The following is a 21,559-nucleotide window of genomic DNA, read 5'->3' as shown; positions in this document are numbered from 1 at the left end:
GATTAACTCTGTACCTTGCCATATGTTAGCCTACCTGGTCTTTCTTGGATTAATAAAATATATATCCTTGGAGTCAAAATCCATAGTTGCAGAATATTCTCAGCCATCTGGTTTTGCTACAGGGTAAAGCTAGACTGGAAATAAGAGAACGTTAAGTAAAAGAAGCTTCCTTTGCTTAATCCACCTCCCAAGGGCTCCATCTGTAAAAAGAGTACAGACCAGAAATCCTATTCTTTACTGGATCCTTTCCATGGTACCAGCCTGTTGAGCTTTATTTAGTATCTTCATTTTTTAAATGGGGACAGACATACCTGTCTTACCATTCATAGGACTGATTTGTAGGTTTAATGAGATTATATCATCAACATACTTTATAATCTACAAAGCATACATTTACATAATGACAGCTACTTTGTACTGAGCATCCTCAAATTCTACTACCCTACAATTCTAGGAATAGTAGTGGAAGCTTTACGTATATAATTAATAGTATCTCTTAATCCTCAACACAACCCCCCACTGTTGTTATGATTACATTCAATATATAAATCAGTTAATAATCAGCTCAAAGAGGTTGGCTGGATTGGTTTGCTAAGGTCAAACAAATAGAAAGGGGAAGAGAGTCAGGATTCAACTTAATATTACTTCCAAATGGAGGCCTTCCTTTCCTTTTAGCATAGAGCTAGGAAAACATTTTATGTCCTTAAGAGTAGCGGGTGTGATTAAGAAAAAGGGGAAATGGGGTTGGTGGGGGGTGGGTAGGGGGTGGGGGAAGAACCACTGAATAACCTGCCGCTATAGCAAAGCTAACAAAAGAAAACACCCTGATAAAACTTGTGCTTGCGTTTTACAACAGACCACCTGAAAATCCCTGGACTTCATAATACATTGTTTTTTTTATGTATCAAATATAAGGTGCAAAGTAAAAAATAGATGTTTTTGAAGCTAGAAGAGCCATCCCAGCCAGATCCAAACTTAGTTATCACACAAATACACAAATCAAAAATGACATGAAACAGGAAAAACAGAACTTCCTTTGCTTTCAGAAAAGCCAAGAAGCAAAGAAAATTCTTTTTAGAAATTCAGAAAAAAAATTTTTTTCATAGTAGCTAATATGCCTTCCTTAGGCATTAAGACACATTTCTGTTCATAACCTTGATACAGCCATATTTTTACTCTTTATAAAAATCAAGTCTCCCAGTAAAAATGGTATTTTACCACACTAATCTTTAAATTCCATCACTGAAAACATAATACACACCAATTTCTAACCTCTTGGAACATTCTGCAAAATGGATTTTAGTCACTGGAATGAATAATTGCTCAGAAAAGCAGCACTGCCTCAACTGTGGTACGATTTGGTAGTCAGTATTCTTGTTTTCCAGTAAAAAGGAGATCTCATAAGCAGAAACACTGGACTCCTTGTGGTTTCATCGATCGAGAGAACGTTTCTGAGCAGCTTCTGAGCAAACATTTCTTAACAGGTTGATCACAGATCTGGGGTCTTCACTCCTCATAATGGCACTGCCAGATACAATCATGTTAGCTCCTGCCTGGAAGAAGTAAACACTTAAGGTTATGCCTCAAAGGAAGATGCAGAAAAACCTAAAACAATTCCTGGACTAGAGTTTCTACCCTTGCAGCTGGCAGTCAGCACTTTAATTGTACAAAAGCCACTTCAAGATGCATACTTAAGCAGCTAGTTCAATGAAAAAAGAAAATGCTTAAATGAGGATGTGAAATTATTTTTAAATGTGTCTAAGAAATCACTGACTTTTTGGTAACCCCCTCTAAATAAACTACACTGCATCTTTGCTAATAAACCTTTAATCCTTAAATCTATTAAGGTCTTCCCCTATCTACCAATTCCCCCACAGCTCCTAAAAAAATCAACCTTTTCATCTCTGAATTATGTGTAAGAATTGGTAGGTAGTCTAAAAGGACAATTACTGCTAAAATGTGAAAGAACCCATAAAACAGGGCAACGTTAAATTATTTCTCATTTTGATGCCAGAAGGAATGGAACTTCTTATATATGCTTCACTGCATTCCAGAATGGTTTTGAGGTGGCTTAAAAAAGATTTTCAAGATGTTTTTCAATATGAAAGCAAAGAAATCAGAGTAAAACCAAATTTATCTCTGAGATTCCTAGGATTTGACTCAAGGAGGGAAATCCAATCTATTATGTGATTCAGTGCTAAAAGAAAGGGAGGACTATTGGGAGAACCACTGAAGCTAAGGAAAATTTCTCCAATTAGAGACACTCACCCTATGATACAGCACACTACATCTCTAACAACGTTCCTCATAAAAAAAGAAAAAATATTAGTTTTATAGGGTTACAACCTAACATGTCTCTTAATGTAAGCAAGAAGAGCATTAATGACAAAGCACAGTTCAGTAAAAAAGAATTCCACAAGGGGTCAAAGGATACATGCTCACTCATCGTCTGGCCAGCACCTCCTCCATATTGATCACAGTCAAGCTTTTGGTAAGTATCAAGCAGGAAAGTGTGGCATTTATACAAAACACTGAAAGTGCAGATTAGACCATGCTGTTTAATAAAAGCAGGTCACATAAACTTTAATCACCTGCAATGCTACAGGGAGGGCTGGTATCCTTTTATGAAGTTCAGGAGCCTAACTCAGCCTAGCTAGCCACTTGGAAAAAAAAAAAGTCATCCCACTTCTACAGAGGGACAGATTAGTAGCTTGCAAGGGACAAATCAGTAGCTAATACACCTAAGTTCTACACAATAACATTCTTTTTCCCCTTTACAAGCAGGTATGTTTTCTTTCCCTATTTTGGAAAACTGTCTCAAAGGCCCTGGAACTTTTCAATGATATTCCACAGGCTGGCATTCAGCTTATTCCTTTCCAAAGAATTTTTTCATCATTACTGAGATAACCAGGACTTACTATTTAATGATTATGTGGTTTCAGAATATTCACTTATTGCTCTTTATTTTCCTGGTTTTACATTTAAACAAAAAAATACTTTTCTAAGAAAGAAAGCCTATTTAGGAAGTCTCTCTGGCAGACGAGACCTGTCCTGGCATTACATTTGATAGGAAATTGGTCTAGGTTGCAGTCAAGGAGCAGTCTCACCTCTGCGCATTTATGGATGGTGTCAGGACCTACTCCACCATCAACCTCAATGTCCAAAGACGGGAACTGGGTCCTCAACCAGTGAACCTAGTTATACACAAGGAAATAAGTGACTAAGTGGATAGGTAGAGGGGAAAAACACCAAATAAAAAATCACATAGCTGATATTAGCCACTAAAATATGACTCCAAAAGTCTCAGACAATAACTTTATATCAATACAAATTATGATTGAGGAAAACCACCTTTTAATGTACTGTAACAAACTAAGTTTTATAAAAGCAAGCTTTGGCAAATGGCATTCAATTTGTCATGGCTTTGCAGAAAATATACTTCACAGAAACAAGACAAAGACAAAACCCTTCAATGTTCAATGAAAACTCCCAAGAGATCTCAAGGTTACAGAGATAACCGTTTTGAAAAAAATTTTCAAGACTAAGATGTAGTATCTTTTATGATCTCCAAACCTAAATCTTTTGGGGCATTTCTCATACTGTATTCCAATGATATACAGGCATCCTCATCTCCCCACCTTCAGAACAGTACAGGTCTAAACATACAAGTAGTCCAATAAATGCTTACTGAATGAACTTACAGAATAAAAGCCTTACCCCAGAACCAAATACTTCATTTACCTTTGGCATCATATCGTCCATGAATTTCTGCCCTCCAAACCCAGGTTCCACTGTCATAACCAAGGCCATATCTATCTGATTAGCCCATGGTGCCAAATACTCAACTGTAGTTCCTGGTTTGATAGCAAGGCCAACCTGTAACAGAGACAAATTTGCTATATCACATCAATAATTATTTCCGTATTACATTACGGTTGCATATCAGGCCCAGTAGAAAGGTCTATTCTTAAAGTATAGAATACATACATAAATGGAATACATAAATTGTTCAAACTGTAATTACTTTTTTTAAAAAAGTCAACAAGGCTGTCAAAAGTAAATGTTTCTAAAAGGTAGAAACTTTCAGAAAACATTAGTGGAATGTATTAATCTTATCTGACAAAGAAGTTATACTTAAACTCTATCTTCAAACCCGACGAATAGCTGCCTAAGTCCAGTCTTCTCCACCTATCATTTCAGGTCTTCCACCAAATCTTCCCAACTCTGAGAATGAATAGTATAAAACATTACCATCGGGCTTCCCTGGTGGCGCAGTGGTTAAGAATCCACCTGCCAATGCAGGGGACACCGGTTCGAGCCCTGATCCGGGAGATCCCATATGCCGCAGAGCAACTAAGCCCGTGCGCCACAACTACTGAGCCTGCACTCTAGAGTCCGCAAGCTACAATGACTGAGCCCGCGTGCCTGTGTTCCGCAACAACAGAAGCCACGGCAATGAGAAGCCCGCGCACCACAATGAAGAGTAGCCCTTGCTCGCCGCAAGTAGAGAAAGCCCACGCACAGCAACGAAGACCCAACACAGCAAAAAATAAATAAATAAATAAATAAATAAATTTATTAAAAAAAAAAAAAACGCATTACCATCACTGTTGAGCTCTCACCTTCATTCCATTCTCCCGAATGTCTTTGATCAAAGCCCCCGGGTTCTCAGTAGCCTCGAGATGAAAAGTATATTGATTGGCTCCTGCTACAGCCATTGGTTTTACCCACTGTTCTGGCCTGGACACCATCATGTGCATGTCTGGAAAGAAAAGATGTATCCCCTAAGTATTACTATAAGGAAAATAGCTGGCTCATATTATTGAAGCCAGCCTGGAGTTTTTGCTATTTCAGATATGAACTCTTCTGGCATCATGATAATTGTTAAATATACAGAAGTTACACTTCTGTATAGATAACCTCCCTTCATCCTGAAAATAAGGCTTTGGTTAAACTCATTTACCAAAAAAACCCCCATTTTTTCCACAAAAAGCCTATGGCACTGTTTATGAAAATAACTAGGTATCAGGAAACCTAGGTCCAGGGCCAGGAAATCCCATTCTAAAAAACTTAAAGAAGTCATGTTATCTATGTGGACTGGCTTCCTCATTTATAAAATAAGAAAGCTAAATTAAGTGATTCTCCCCACCAATATTTTATTGAGCACTTACCACACCATTAACTTTTCTAGGCCGCAGGGGTACAGCAAAACACAGACAAAAATCTCTGCTGTCACAGGGATTACATTCTTAGTGGGAGAGACAAATAAAAGGAGTGAAGACAATACACACTAGGTTGGTAGTAAATAAGGCCAGTGTGGTTGGGGCCGGGGGCACACTGGGGAGAGAAGATGAGGTCAGAGAAGCACCGGCTGAGAGTACAGAGCTCTGCAGCCCACTAGGTTTTATTCTGAACGACGCAGAACAAACACTACAGGATTTTGAGTCAAGTGACAGGATCCAACTTAGAAGGCCAAGGCAAAAAACCCAGCAATTGAGGGTGGCGAGCAATGGTAGGGATTCTGGGTACGTTCGGGAGGCAGGGACAATAGGGGCTGCTGTGGACCAGAAGTGCAGAGTGAAAGTGGCCATCGACAGATGAATGGATAAAGAAGATGTGGCACATATATACAACGGAATATTACTCAGCCATAAAAAGGAACAAAACTGAGTTATTTGTAGTGAGGTGGATGGACCTAGAGTCTGTCATACAGAGTGAAGTAAGTCAGAAAGAGAAAAACAAATACCGTAGGCTAACACATATACATGGAATCTTAAAAAAAAAAGGTCATGAAGAACCTAGGGGCAGGACAGGAATACAAACACAAACCTACTAGAGAATGGACTTGAGGACACGGGGAGGGGGAAGGGTAAGCTGGGACGAAGTGAGAGAGTGGCATGGACATATATACACTACGAAATGTAAAGTAGATAGCTAGTGGGAAGCAGCAGCACAGCACAGGGAGATCAGCTTGGTGCTTTGTGACCACCTAGAGGGGTGGGATAGGGAGGGTGGGAGGGAGAGACAAGAGGGAGGGGATATGGGAATATATGTATATGTATATATATAGCTGATTCACTTTGTTATAAAGCAGAAACTAACACAACATTGTAAAGCAATTACTCTCCAATAAAGATGTTAAAAAAAAAAAAAGAAGTTCAGAGTTAGAGGAGAGTCAGAGGGTCCAAGGGTTTGGCCTGAGGAGCTAGAAGAGAAGTGCCATCAACTGAGAGGCCGACAACTGCAAGAAGAGGAACAGACTGAGAGGGAAGAACACGTTAACCTGAGAAGCCTGCCACGTGTCCTCATTCTAAAGCTCGAATCATATGAGTATATGTTTGGGAAGAAATGAGCATGGCCTTCTTAAAGATCTTGACTTAAAACATAATAGCATTTCATGAGAAGGAGAGGGCAGCTTAAAAGAAGTGAAAACAAGAAATAATGCTGGGAAGAAGAAAACAGTAAACACTCCCGCGCCAGACAGATGGCAGTGAGGAGAGTTGTGAGCTTTTTGTTTTGTTAGAGGGAGCACATTGCTGATACAGCAAAGCTATATTAAAGAAAAAAATTCTAGTATTCCAGAACTCAGTAACTAAGATTATAAAATGCAACAAGGCTTTGAAAAATGTCAGGAAAACAGAGTATACAGCCTGATTAATGAAGCCAAGACTAACATTTATATTTCTAAACTAATAAAAGTAACAAAAATAGAACATATTTTAATAGGCAAAATCTTGTTTTTAAAAGATAAACTCAATTTGGTGTTTTTTTCCCCTTCGTATTATAAACAAGAAAAAAAATTCAATCTAGTTTAAAAGATCAAGTTTACTCTTTCCTAAGTTACCAGACTGCTAAGTCATCCCTGTTCAATCTCTAGTACGCAGTCACTACTAGCAACCCTCACTGGACATCCTCTAGTATTTGGGGAATTGATGGCTCAGCTAATCTGCCTATAATTAAGATACAGTTCTCAAATGTTCTATTATCAGACTCCCTTTGCACTCTTAAAAATTACTGAAGCCCTCCTCCCAAAATATTGTTGATGTGGCTTATATTTATCAATATTTAATGTATTAGAAATGCAAACTAAAAAATTTTTAGTGTCTACTTATTAATTCATTAAAAAATAATAATGATAATAAAAATAAATCCATTACACGTTAACGTAAGAGTGGCATTATTTTACATTTTTGCGAGTCGCTAATGTCTGCCTTAAGAGAAGACATCTATATTCTCACACCTGCTCTGCATTCAATCTCCTGCAATCTGTTGTTTTATATGATGGGGAAAAAGTGCATAGAAAAGGGAGGAGTACCTACATCCACAGCCTTTTCACTGAAGTGTGGATATTCTATTTCTACCCCAAAACTCAACAAGTGGTACTTTTTTTAGAAAGGTTAGTGGCAACGTGGAATCCATAAACCCCACCAGTGACCTTTTCGTACTTTATTACACTCAAACCCATTAGTCTATATTTTGAATGGCTCTTTTAAGTACTACTGGTTCACTGAGTTACACAGATCTTCCAAATAGTGACACATTCCATTATATACTATCCAAAACCCGCATTTGTTAATGATATTACAGATCTTGTCAGAAAAGCTGTGAGTACTGGGAAGCTGTCACGCTCACAGAGGCAGATATAAGTTTTCTAAAATTCCAACTTTCACTTGCAAACTCTAACTTTATCGGTGGCAATGAAAACTGATAAGCCGCTTTCCTTGAAGTGACAGGCTCACTTAGTTAATTTTAAAGAAAATGTCAGTAAAATATCCAAGTCTGATAACCACAGTTCATCTGTCAGTTGTCCTTTCAAGGGAAAATGGTATTCATGACTGGCACTTTCAGTTCACAGCTTAAAACAATGGCACAAGTGGTTTTCTTCGAGGAAACTATCATCCTCCAGGATTTAATAGAAGTGCTTTATATGTACTTTCCACTTTGTCACACAAAATACTAATGAGACACGCACTCAAGGATCAAGATTTACTAAATCAATCACTTGTACCAATTCATCAAGGATACTTCTTATAAAGGATACTATGAATGTATGGCAAATAGGAATATCGCGACTACCTGTATAGTTCAGTATCACTGCCTTGTCTCAGGCTAAGGCATCAGCAGACTAATTCACCACTGCTTTTGCACCATCAGCATAAATAATGGCAAACAATATCAGTACAAGTAATTTACAAATCAAACTACAAATAGTTTTGATGTCATGGACCATCTGAAAAGGACTCCTACAGGTCCTCAGACCATACTTGAAGACCACTGATTTAGCTAAGAACAAAAATGACTTTTCCCTACCACTTTACTTCTTAGATGGTAAATTCTACTCAATACTGAGATTGAAGAGTTAAAAGCCTTAGCAGTTATACATACAACTTGAGATCTAACTCCTAGGATATATCATGTATCAATTATCCAACAACCAGTATCCAAGAATTAAACAAAGAAAAACATATAATATAAAAAACAAAGGTCACAAAACCCAAACACTAAAGCATAAGTCCATTCATCTTTACTTGAGATTCACCTCTGGAAAGACTGATTAGCAAGTTTATCAGCAAATAACAAACTAAAAACAGAAAGGAAAAGCAGATTGTGTGGGGTGGTGGCAGTTGAGTTGGTAAGAGAAGAGGCACAGATAGAGATAGGAGGGGAGTCAAACAGCAGTGAGATGTTAACACTTGGAGACGAACTAAAAGGGAGAGAAACGGAAAAATACATACATATTTTCAATCCATACAAAGCCACAGTGGGGAATTCTGTGGCCACTGTACAAGCCAGGGAAGGTGGGGGGACAAAGAATGTTACTTATTTCATCCAACTCTGACAGTCATAAGAATGAATTTACCCTGGAAAATTCATTTTCCAAAATGTAGTTAAAAAAAAAAAGTTCAGATAATCAAGAGGATTATATTCCATTATTTGGAAATTTCAAGAGTGAACATGTTGGTGGAACATTGTTTCCCTCATGCCACATAAATTAGGTGATAATGTACATTCCCTTAGGTACATTCGAAGTGGATGGCGCCTACAAAGGCTCTAACAGCCTCCTGCGATGCTGGCAGCGTTCCATGACTGCACTGGACGGTACAGCAGTCACAAGCCACACGTGGCTACTGAGAACCTGCAATGTGGTTAATGCCACTGAAAAACTAGTTTTAATTTTAACTCATTTAAATAGCTACACGTGGCTAGTGGCTACCATACCTTCACAAAACTGGCCCACAGGGACTTCCCTGGTGGCGCAGTGGTTAAGAATCCGCCTGCCAATCGAACCAGGGACACGGGTTCGATCCCTGGTCCGGGAAGATCCCACATGCCACGGAGCAACTAAGCCTGTGCACCACAACTACTAAGCCTGCGCTCTAGAGCCGTGGGCCACAACTACTGAGCCTGTGTGTCACAACTACTGAAGCCCGCATGCCTAGAGCCCGTGCTCCGCAACAAGAGAAGCCACCATAATGAGAAGCTTGTGCACCGCAACGAAGAGTAGCCCCTGCTTACTGCAACTAGAGAAAGCCCGTGCAGCAACAGAGACCCAACGCAGCCAAAAAAATAAAATAAAATAAAAAAATTTATTAAAAAAAATTTAAAAACTAGCCCACAATATTTCAATTAAAAAAATCTAAGTTTTACTAAATTTATGTAATGAGTTACATAAAAACACATATTTACAAGAACTCACCAAATGTCTTATTACCAGAGATCTGGCAAGTGAGGCATTGCTAACTTAGTTTAAAACAGCAGCAGCAAGGATATGTGGACTGAATCTATATTCCATAAAAAGTAACTTCTAGGTCACTCATCTCAAAAATCCTTAATTCACATTATCTTACAATGTTGGAGTGGAGCATACATAGACCCCACTTGTGGAAAGCTCCAATTTCCATGAATTGGCTTCAAATATAGACCATAAGTCAATCAATTCATAAATTCATTTAACAATTACATTGAGCCACAGCTGTGTCTATGCTAAGCTCTAGGAAAACTACAGCAAACAAAGTGGATGAAATCCTGCCCTTAAGGAGTTTAGAGTCTGATAAAAGTAAATCTCAGATTGAAAGAAATTCTAAGAAGAAAATCAACAAGGTGATGTAACTGGGAAAAGGTTAATTTAAGACAGGGCTCTCTGAAGAAACAACAGAGGCTCTGAGGTGGAAAGACGAGGCAGCACTGGTCAAGAGAAGGCAGCTTTCTAGGCAAAGAGATTAGCCAAAGTGCCCAGGCCCTGAAGCGGGTAAGCGTTTGGCTTCTTACAGGCAGCCAATGAAATCCCAGCACAGGGAGGAGGGAAAAGGGTACAAGATGAAACTGGAGGGTGAGAAATCAACCAGCTACTTTCCCTTTACTTGAGCAACACATCCAGCTTCAGATGGTGTAACACCCACTTACCAAAGAAAGGGTCCTGGCCTAGCTGCTTTCGGAGGCTTTCTACCACAGGGTGACCAAAGGTGATGTTGGGAACAAAATGCCTACAAGACAAACAAAATCTTGCTCTGAAAATGTTTTCGATTCCGTTTCTGTATTTTTCTCAATATGTATTCTGATGGAGGTAGAGGAGACTATCTGTGATTGCAATTATTTTTCAATAACATCATCAGTATTAAACAACACTAAAAATATCTGTATAGTTTCAGTTTTACAGAGCAGTTATCTCCTTGATATTTCAGCAAACCATAATAATGTCACATGATTTACTCTATTTAACTCTGTAATTCAAAATCCCTGACAAGTAGAAATGGAAGGATGACAAAACCAAAACCCCAAAAGTTGTATGACTTGCCCAAGTCACACACTAGTTAGGAAGCTCAGGACTCTGACACGGGTCTCTCAAATCAACCTATCACAGGCTGCGTGTGGCTACTTCTAATCCATCTCTATCACAGGGCACAAAATGACAGTTTATCGAAACTTTCTTAAAGATTATCAATAAAGACACTTAAGGTATACTAATCACCACCACTTACTGAGAGTTTACAACATACCAGATATTGTACCTTAATTCATTTCATCTTCACGACAGCCCTATGAAGTAGATGCTGTTATTATCCCCATTTGAAGAGCACAGGATACATAACTTCCTTAAGTCATCCAGTTAATAATTTGTTGGGGCAGGGTTCAAATTAAGGCTTCCTGATATCAGACCCAAAGTAGTTAACCATTATCCTACTCTGGTTAGTCCTTTTGTTCTATCACCAGCTCACTTCAATATTTAACAAAACCTCCTATATGTAAGTCCCAGGCTGAGTGCTTCAGAGAGCATCGTATTTTATAAAGAAATATGTGAGTGTTCCGGCTCACCCCAGACAAGTTTACAATCTCACTGGTAAGAGATGGCTAATGACTCACCAGAATTCACGGCTGACTGTTACAGCACAGTTGTTGGTAGGAAGCCAGCTCAGCCAAGGACCACACTTCCCAACTCCCTTCACATCTAGTGGCCCACGTAACTAGTTCTCACCAATGGACCGTGAGTTTAAGTGATGTGCGTCACTGCAGAGCCCAGGAGGTTGAGTAGTATTCCTGTTCTGCTCTCACTTTATCCTTCTGCCAGTAAAGAGGCCCTTAAGGAATGGCAGAGCCACAGGATGGAAGGGGACTAGGTCCCTCAATTTCTGCATGGACAGACATTTCACACCAAACTACTGCATGAATGAGAAAATTTATAACATTAAGCCACTGAAATCTGGGCTTTCTTTGTTAAAGTAGTGGACATTACCCTGTATGAGGACTGTTAAGAAAAGCTACACAGTAACAAGTAGGCAATATTAAGGTAAAATAGTTCCAGAGGCAAGTAGAATAGCACTTTTTAAAAAGGGGTAAGATCATGAGATTTACAGAACAAATAGAATTTGTGAAAATGGGGAAGGAAATGAAGCAAAGGCAGAAATAACTAAGTTAAGTTCAAAGAAGGGGGAGATGGTATTGCCCACCCTGGCTAGTATGAAAAAGGCAGGAGGCAGACTGTGTCACATTAAGTGCATTAAATGCCAGGCTCACTGTTTTGACTTTATCCTGATCAACTGAGATTTTAAAAGAAAGACACAAATGGAAAATAAGATGGAAATAATACAGTAGTTAGACAGACTGGGCAGTAAATTGGAAGAAGGGAGGCAAGAGGTGCTGCTAAATGGCAAGAAACAGAACGGAAACAAGGACAGCAGGTGATAGGATCTCCTAAGTGATAAGATGCGGGGGAGGGGGAAGGTCGAAGAGAGAATAAACCAAGTCCAAAGTCTTGAGCTTAAGATGACAGGCAGGCAGAATGAGTGTTAATAAAAAATTAAAACATATACAGGCCAAGCACCACTCTAAACCATTCCAATATATTAACTCATTAAAACCTCAAAACAGGGACTTCCCAGGTGATCCAGTGGTTAAGACTCCGCGCTTCCAATGCAAAGGACGCGGGTTCGATCCCTGGTCAGGGAACTAAGATCCTACGTGCTGCGCAGCCAAAAAACAAAACCAAAACAAACCAACCAACCCTCTCAACAATTCAGTGAGACAGGTACCACTATTACCTGTATTTTACAGATGAGGAAATACGAGGCCCAAGCTCACACAACCAGTAGGTGCTGGAGGCAGGAGTTAAACACAGGCAATCTAGCTCCAAAGTTCAGGCTCTTAACTACCAGGCTTGTCTGCTCCTCCACTGACAGGTAATAACTAACAGAAGAAGAAAATCCAAGGGAGGAGGAGAGCCTTAAGAGAGAGAGGTCAGGATTCAGGACACACCTGAGAGGGATGGGTATGGTGGATGGGTACAGACACTTTTACTCTCAGGCACCCTGGTCCTTGGAGGTTGGATATCTAGTATTTTGGAAATCATTCTACCATTCGCCTAAGAGCAGTGACTGCCAGGGTTATGGATAAGATGCTTATTATATTTACTTAGAACTTGGAGGTAAGAGTCACATAAGCAGGCAGCAAGGACTACTGAATACTACACAAATCTGAGATTGAAAGATCTGGATTTCATTCACTGTTTTTTCTGTGTGCCCTCGGAAGTATTTTTGTTGTCTCAACCTTAGGCTTCGTTTATCATGAAAATAAACACAATAACCACATCTTGAGAAAATATGAGAATAAAACAAATACACTTTTACTTCACTGGGAAACAGAAGCTATAATGTCATTTTGGAGTAAAGATTGCCAAAATTAAAATGCAATTCAAAAGTGTCCTTTTCTCCCAAAGAACTTACGAGATTAAGCAATAATCGCTTAGAATATCGGAATAAGGGATACGATTATTTTTGATCCCCCATCACATGTATAATTTTCACACAAAGCAAACCTTTACCAGATCTCCCAACAAGGCAAAGAGGAGGATCGAGGTTGATATAAAATTCAGCAAGACTGTAACCAAACAACACTTCCTGTGAATAAGGAATCACACCTATGCCTACGGTGGGGGGTAGGCTGGCAGGTAACGTGGAGGAGTGAGACAGGGCAGATGGAGACGGGAAAAATGAAGAACACCTGGCCCGGCTAATGGTGGCCTTGTGACACTGTGGGCCCAGTACTGAAGTCAGTCAGGTCTAGTACTAACGTGAAACCTCCCTGGTTTCTAAATCTCCCTAATTTAGAAACTGAATTATCTGCTCAGTTCCTACACTTACGACCAACACATCTCCAGTCACTGTCTTGTCGTGACACACTTATATTTACATGCTTTCCAGTTTTCCTTTCCAGAAAATCCACTTGTCCTTTATTTCAAATATCCAACCATACTAGTGCTCCACCCACCGGTGTTTCCAGAACTTGCTCCTGAATTTCAAAACCAAGATGTTCAGTTTTAATCAGAAGTGCGGGCTTCAAGGGAAGAGAGGGGACTAGAAAACAAGGGCATGCAAGCTCAGTGTAATGTTGGAGATTTTTCAGGAGACCAGGAAAAGAAGCATGGAGGCACTACCTGGAGGGAAGGTAAATCGGGGCTGGCGGCCTTGGGAAAGGGAGTGCACAGCCCCTCTTTCAGACGCTGGGCCTAGGAGGCACTGCAGCTCAGCCAGGCTCTGCCTCTTCGGTGGGACACGGGGAAGGGGCTGAACCTCCCCAGTCTGGTTTCCTCCTTTGCAAAAGGGGAATAAAAATAGCTCTTAGCTCAGAAAGTTGTGAAGCTTAACAGAGAAAGGGTTTTTAAAATGGTGTATGCAGAATTTAGTTTTTTCAAACCAAGATGTTTCCTGGTAAAGGGGGAAAGGAGTCAATAAAAAACAAATACTTTATCTTAATAAGCTCAGGGTCTGCCATAGGGCTGGGAGGGGCAAAAAGAGATTCCTTAGAGATCCCTCCCTTATGATAAAGCCATTCATCCAACCAATTATAATTAAGCTTACCATGGTGCTTTTCCTGCAGAGAATACAGAGGTGAGCCAAAGAAACAGTCTCTGCTTTCAGGGAGCTTACGGTGCAGCAGGAGAGATACGAAATAAGTATCAAAAAATATAGTTGTTCTTTGAAAACAGAGAATATCTTAATCATTCTCTGTAAGCCTAATACCCACAGAAGACAGTTTCTAAGACAAAACAAGCTGCTGCAGGCTTCCAATCCTGGCTCCGCCATTTCTTAGCTACGAGGTGACTTTCATCTCTCTTTCTGTCAACTCCTCACTGTCAAAGTGGTGCCGATAACAGCACCAAGCTCATAGGGTTGTGTGAAATAATTCACAAAAAGTATCAGACCAGAAATAGTCAAGTGCTTGTAAATATTACCTATTGTTGTTGTCACTGATACTCTGATTGGTAAACTGGAACAAATTATTTTCTCCATTCGCTCACTCAAACATTGGACAAGACTTATTTACAACCAAGCTGCTCTCTGTGACAAACACACGACACACATATACTCGTAGTCTGTTCTATACTGAGACCCTCAAGTGTCTCAGAAGCAAAGTTTTGTCTCATTTTGTGTCTCAGACACAAAAATGTAGCTACCCATCTGTGAGGTACACACTCCAGTAATATTACCTGTGAAAGTTCAGGGCTTTCAAGCGAAGGTATCAAAAAAATATACAGAAGTAGAAATATATGTGATACCAAACTAAAAATCAAGGTTTTGTAAGAGGTAATATTTACTAATCTTCTTTGCCATTATCAGTTAGGCACGGTGTTGAGGTAACTGAGTGGAATACAAAAGAGAAACAGCAGATTTAACCAGACAGAACAAAGAAGACAAAGCTGTCATAAGAGGAGTGACATTAAAAAGACAAGGAAGTGACTGGTTATCTTTCGTAAAAAACATGAATTTGCAGATTTGTATGAGAGTACACAGAGATTTTACCTATTTCCAATAAATTTACTTTTCTACCCCAAGCCAAGGTAATGGCTGTTTTGATCTTATGGCCTGTTATCAGTGGGGCTCAGAGAACCACTTGGCAAACCCAAGATCCAAGTTGCAACTCTGTCACAATGTGTGTAACGTTGAGAGAGTCTTAACTGTTTTCTCTACGTTTGTTCCTCATTTTATAACCAACTTAAGAAACTAGCATCATTCTGATTTCAAACAATATTGATTATGGGCTGTAACTACAGTGCTTAAAAATTACTTACAAAAAACTGACCTCCCTGAAGAGCAGGGTGCCTGAAGAGAAAATAGACAGGAAAGTCATAATTCGAACAATGATACAACAACTAACAGTTACAGAGAATTTACTATATGCCAGGCACTGTAAACTACGTGTATGAGGTCATTTCATCTTCCAAAGATGCCGAAGAGGTAGTGTTATTACTCCCATTTTTCACATAATGAAACTGAAGCTCAATGAGGTTAAATGGCTTGTCCCAAGTAACCCAGCAAGTGGCAGAAGTCGGGCGTTCTCACTCCAGGTGCCAAGCTCGTCATCCTTACACAAGTCTTTCTCCCCAGCTTTGCCACTAACTAGCTATATGAGCTTGGGCAAGTCATGCCTATCCCCTTGGGCCTCAGTTTCTCCTACTGAAAATGAGACGGGTCCTAGAGATTTAAGGTCGCTTCCGGGTGCTAAGTGCTAGAAGACCACACGTTACGTTGGGGGAGGGGAGATGGCTGAGGTCTGGGACGCGGTCGCAGCCCAGGATGCCGACTCAGGTCCCCTCCAAGCAGGGCCTCCAGGGCTCCCACCGCAGGCCCCTTCTCAGTACCGCGTTCAGAGTGAGGCGCTCCGCGGTACAGAGACGCCGTGCACCCAACAGGCACTCAATAAAGGTGCTCCTATCCCGCCCCGCGCGGCAACCCAGACCCGAGCCCCGCGGAGAGTTACCCGTCCATTACATCCAGGTGCAGATAATCGGCCCCAGAGTCCAGCATACGAAGGCACTCGGCCCCTAAACTGGCCAGGTCGCTGTTGAGGATGGACGGACCAATCTTGCAGCCGGACGCCATGGTGCTAGTTCTCTGGAGCAAGTTACCCAGCGAGATCCCTGGCAAGATGAAGGCGTCGCGCCCCGATTGGCCGCACAATTTTGGCCACGCCTCTTCCCTGTAGAGTCTTCCGGACTCTACCGGAAGCAGCTGCCTTGAGGGGGGAAGTCCCGCCTCCCCTAGCGGGAGGGGGTGCCACTCTAAGGGCTTAGGGGCGGGGTCTCGCCGTGAGGCACCTTCCTCCTTCCTCTGACCTTTGTTTTTAAAACAAGGCTTTCAGGTCTCCCAGTCCTCTGAGGAGTTTCTTAATCTTTTTTAGTGTTACTTCCCCTGCAGTTCCCTCTCAGCTCTTGCCCTCTTATCACTTTTTTGTTTCTCCATCGTTTGTATATGCGTTCCTTTCCTCTCCATCCCTGTACTTGTCCAAGAACAAAAAAAAAAAAACACTCTTCTTCCTATTTCTTTTTGAATTCTTCTCAAGAGCGGTGGGAGTCTGATTTAGGGCGGAATCCTGGCTCTACCAGATACTAGCTGGGTGACCTGGCAAGTCACTTCTCCCTGCCTACAATTTTCTCATCTGTTAAGACAGTGCTCAACGTTTAAGATTTGTGAATCCAAGTATGTGCCCAGGACCGGATGCCTGGTGCTCAGTATAAAATGGTGGTGGTTATTATTACTCTCCTCTGCTTCTGGCCCTCATCCTTCTTACCTTCTCTCACAGGAATGCTTATTGATAAATTGCAATACATTTATTTACTGTTCAGACAAAATCCAGAACAGGGTAAGAGTGGCTATTTCTTTGCCAAATGTGTCTAGGATCATTGGGTGGAGAAAATAACCCTAGTAAAACTGTAAGCAGATAAGGTGGGGGAGGAGGGGTCTCTGGAGAAAGAAAACCAGGCATGGCTTTATTGACATAAGAGAAGGCATTTTTGGCCTAAGCTATTTTGTCATCTAAGCCTGGCCACAATGTTTGCCCTTGAACAGTTCTCAGTAATTAATTTTTTTTTTTTTTTACAGTTCACAATGATCAATATTCACTTCTTTATTTTCATTTAAAAATTAAAATTTCAAAGGATTGAGAATTCTAAGTAATATATGTGGTTAAAGGTACCAGATATAATAATAGAAATATGCTATGTATTGGGGTAAGAAAAGGTATAAGCTATGGAGATGTCTTTGTTAAGGAAGAAGAAAGTGATTTTATCCTAAAGGTGGTCATTTTTTTTTTTTATTAAAGTATAGTTGATTTACAATGTTGTGTTACTTCCTGATGTACAGCAAAGTGATTCAATTATATATATATATATATTATATATAGTTATATATAGTTATATATAGTTCTATATTTGGGTGTATATATACATATATGTATTCTTTTTCAGATTCTTTTGTATAGTAATTAATGATCTTAAGGGGACAAAGAATGCAGAAACAAACACCTGTTATCAGGCAAGAGAAGTAACAATAGCGAAGATAGTGAATCGGTTGTAAATTCAACCAGTTCTTTTCAATGGACATGATCAGCCTAAAGCCTCAACCACCAGATCAACAGGAACTTAAGAGATGATACGTTGACCTTTTCTGACCCTCATGACTTCAATCCACTTAATCTTGGACTCTGTCCGCAGCCCAAGCCCCTTCATCAATAGGCATGTACCCTTAGCATAAAACTTACCCAATTTTGCTGTTGGGAAGACACTGCTTTGGGAGAGATCCCCCGTGTTCTCCTTTCTTGCTGCAAGTAATAGGTCCTTCTCCTGATCTTTGGCTTGGTTGTGTCTTTTGGCTCGACTCCCACCAAGAGGGGAACACAGTTTCTCAGGTAACAAATTCATGGGAGGGGGAAAAAAAAAAACAGGATTTAGCAAGAGCATAACTTAGAGGGTAAGGATAGAGCACTTTGTATAAAAGAACTGGTGGTAAACTTGTATCCCATAGTGGTTCTGGCCACATTCAGCGCATAACCTGGTCCTTAACATTCCTCCTGGGAAATCTACCAGTCATTCCAGCCGGTCATACCTGGGCAGAGAAGTCACACTGGGGAACTTGTCTCCCAATATGCCCATTCTGCTTTATTTTGAAAGTTAGGGATGGAAAGCATGAGTAGAATGGAGCTCATTTGGAATAGGAGGAAGGAATTGGAGGTGTCCAATTGAAGGGTGACCTCAGGCCGGACTATGAGGGTTGAGGAGAGATATCAAGGTGAGCTCCAGGGATCCAAAACAAAAGCACACCCCAGGGATCTAAAATGAACACTTTCCTGAATGAGTTAACCTATTCCCTATGTTGAAAAATGAGAAACGAAACTCAATCAGGCATCTTAAATGTTTTTAGATTTATTCTATTATATGTGCATATTCAAACACAGAAGTCTTATCTTTCATAAATATCTTTCATAAACATTTCAGTATTTATTCATATGCATTTTTTCCATGCTCTTTGGTCATTCAGTATTCATAACAAACTTTATAGTCATCTGAGGGACGTTGGCTGTGTAGTCAATCTTTTGTTTTTACCTATAAAATGGCTAATAAAGGATTTTCATCCTGCAGTCACAGTGACTTTTGAAAAATATGGAGGTACATTGATCTGTAATCCTAAATGATCCTAAAATAACATAAGAACATTTGTCTTAAGTTTTTCCAGATACATTCTGCCCTAAACTTGTTTTTATTCTCCTGAGTGTCAAACCAAACTTTGTTTCTGAAATGCTGCAGTTAGGATCCACTGAAGTAAATGAGGATGTGGGGCTTTCTATTCACTGCCAAGACAAGGCCGTGGAATTGGAAGTGTGAGGTCACAGGGCAACAGCATGACTAGGTGTGATAGCAGCAAATTCCGGAGACTATTAGTCTCATGTATAACTTGAGGAAGGATATTTAATTTCTAATTTGGACTGTCATTTTATTTATGACCCTTTCTTCCCTGTAGGTCCCTATATACACTCTATTCCTGTCTCAGATACTCTCAGAGCTGGACAGCAGACTGGAGAATGTTTTTCATTGACCGGAGGGATAGATAACTCAAGAAGGAGGAGATATCATCCTGCCTAAGGTACTCTTGGAGGCTTGAAATAGCAAATCAGTTACTTCCAGCCTACTCAACAGGCCCTAATCAGACCCCAAAACTCCACAGATTTTTTTTCCTCCAGCATTGCTATGCCCATTTATGCCTTTTGACACCGTAGTTCTCAGTGCCTTGCCCCAATGCACTCAATAACTCAGTTTCCTTTTTGGAAAAAAACAACTTATCTAATAGAATTACAGAAAGCAGCAAACACTGAAAAATGAAAGTAAAATGTTTTGCTGTATAAAATGCTGTATCCAGAATTTGAACTGCTTTAATTGAATCTGAGTAAATCTACACCCACTATCGTGGATGATACATGCTTATTCTAAGGTCTCTCAAAAGTTAATTTCAGAAGAAGCAACCTCTTGGTTGAGTCCAATTTTTTATACATGGGAAGTAGGTGTCTGTTTTAATTTTCCTCTGAACAAGATAAATATTAAGAATCATAGCTTAATAAATGATCTATTACCAATACTATATTTATCATATGTAATAATTAACTTTTAGTCATATACTCAATAATATTTTGAATTACAAAAAATTGTTACTTATCTTGAACTTTTTCTAATCTTGCCTGACTTTTTTTTGTTTTTTTAAATAATTATTCCTTCAAACTCCAGGTAACAGTATTCCTGAGAATACATCTTGTGACAGTCTTATGCACATACATATAGATATTTTATCAATTACACATAAACATTTAACACATTACATTCAACACGTTTAAGGGCACCTTAAATGGAACAGATGTACACATCTGCAAAATCTCCATAGTCCCAGTATGAAAACATTCCCACTCTATAAGGCCCTGTTTGTCAGAGTGGAGGCTTTTTTGCAAGGTACAACATTACTTAGCTTATTGAAAAAGTTTCCAGTAGACTTCCATAACACTAGAGTGAAGGAATCAGGGTAAAAGGCAGACAGGCCAGCATAGTCATGTTCAAAACATCCCAATACTTTTTAAATATATATAAAGGTATATAGGATTCTGGTCAGATATTTAACAATCTTCTTTGACTCTTTTACTTTTTAAATATTTGATACGATTATACATAGAGAATTTGAGTCAAGAATCAAGAAACTGGAACAAAACACGCACATATATAGAGACTCATATAGCACAGACACTTGTAATTACCAAACATAAGGCCTCTAACACTAAGGGAGCAGCATAATTTTTAACAGGCGAAATATATCAGCTTAGAAAGAATCATAAAACCACTTATATATGTATATTTCTGCATTTGAGAACTCAGCATTAAGTGTAAATGTCCTGAAAATATTGTAAAACATAGATGAGGCCATTTACCACCTCTGCTTTCTGAAATTTTAGATTTGAAATTTTTAGTTTTGTCCTTTAACTCACAGATATCTTTCATTCTATTAGTGAATGAGACCAAAACCCCAAATTATATTTGAAAGTATATATCACATTAAAAACAATGCCTGTTTAATAAGCAATTCTAAGAGAAAAATAAGTTTCCTTTGTGATTTGGGTGGGTTTAGGAGGTCTCCTTTATATATACATATACCATATCATAGCCAATGTAGTCAAAGTTTAAGTGTACAGAATGGGTTCCAAATTCATTGCAATGTAATCACAGTCTAAACTTTAGCTTGAGGACTAGAAAACACACACTCCCTCACCACCATACCAATTTACATATATATATATATATGAGTTTTTATACACTTAGAAGTTATGTAACAGTTTTCTGATGTAAACTGTTAAAGTTTTGAAATTTAATCTTGAACTACATGATGCCAAGCCCTGCTATAGGATCAATAACACACTAGATATAGCCTCACAAGCCAAGTTTTATACTTTTCTTGAAGTAACTGAACTTCAAGTTAAAGTAAAATATACAAGCTCTGTCTATAGAGAAATTGCTCACTTTATATTTTTTCTTCATAAACTTAATATCTAAAGGATATGAATATTGTTAACATTGAGAAAAAGTTATTTCATTGAACCAATTCTAACAACACTAACCTTAATATAATATCTGAAAATATGCCATCAAGGGCAGGCACAGGACACTGTAAGGGAAAGTAATCACATTTCCCAGTATCTCCCAATCTTGGCATTGATGTAGTCAGGACTAGAAGTAGGAATACCATCTCTTTCTAGCTAT

The 21,559-nt window shown here is 39.4% G+C and overlaps 1 protein-coding gene across 9 annotated transcripts; it reads right to left on the bottom strand.

Moving 5' to 3' along the window:
• Positions 1–230: 230 nt before the first annotated feature.
• On the bottom strand, positions 231–16,432 carry RPE (ribulose-5-phosphate-3-epimerase). Of its 9 annotated transcripts, none has more exons than XM_059928606.1 (7): positions 16,263–16,432; positions 15,574–15,593; positions 10,405–10,484; positions 4,623–4,762; positions 3,742–3,876; positions 3,108–3,194; positions 231–1,553 (listed from the first exon to the last, which is right to left on the bottom strand). In XM_059928606.1, the coding sequence occupies exons 1-7, from the start codon at positions 16,371–16,373 to the stop codon at positions 1,431–1,433; spliced, it is 696 nt and encodes a 231-aa protein (XP_059784589.1). In that variant the 5' UTR covers positions 16,374–16,432; the 3' UTR covers positions 231–1,430. The 9 variants fall into 9 exon arrangements, with proteins under 9 accessions (XP_059784589.1, XP_059784598.1, XP_059784597.1 ...); XM_059928615.1 differs by having other exon boundaries at positions 16,252–16,369; XM_059928614.1 differs by having other exon boundaries at positions 15,563–15,593; positions 16,263–16,369.
• Positions 16,433–21,559: the final 5,127 nt, after the last annotated feature.

Source organism: Balaenoptera ricei, chromosome 7, assembly GCF_028023285.1.
Source record: "Balaenoptera ricei isolate mBalRic1 chromosome 7, mBalRic1.hap2, whole genome shotgun sequence".
In the NCBI taxonomy this organism is placed as follows: domain Eukaryota; kingdom Metazoa; phylum Chordata; class Mammalia; order Artiodactyla; family Balaenopteridae; genus Balaenoptera; species Balaenoptera ricei.
The sequence above is the reverse complement of the archived record's forward strand: the minus strand, read 5'-3'. Positions and strand labels throughout refer to the sequence as shown.

Coding starts and splice junctions, on each gene's coding strand:
- RPE (XM_059928606.1), bottom strand. CDS start 16,373: ATGGCGTCCGGCTGCAAGATTGGTCCGTCCATCCTCAACAGCGACCTG. Junction 10,485..15,573: donor GCACCCTGCTCTTCAGGGAG/GTCAGTTTTTTG, acceptor TTTGTCTTGTAG/GCATTTTGTTCCCAACATCA. Junction 3,195..3,741: donor TGGACGATATGATGCCAAAG/GTAAATGAAGTA, acceptor GTGTATAACTAG/GTTCACTGGTTGAGGACCCA.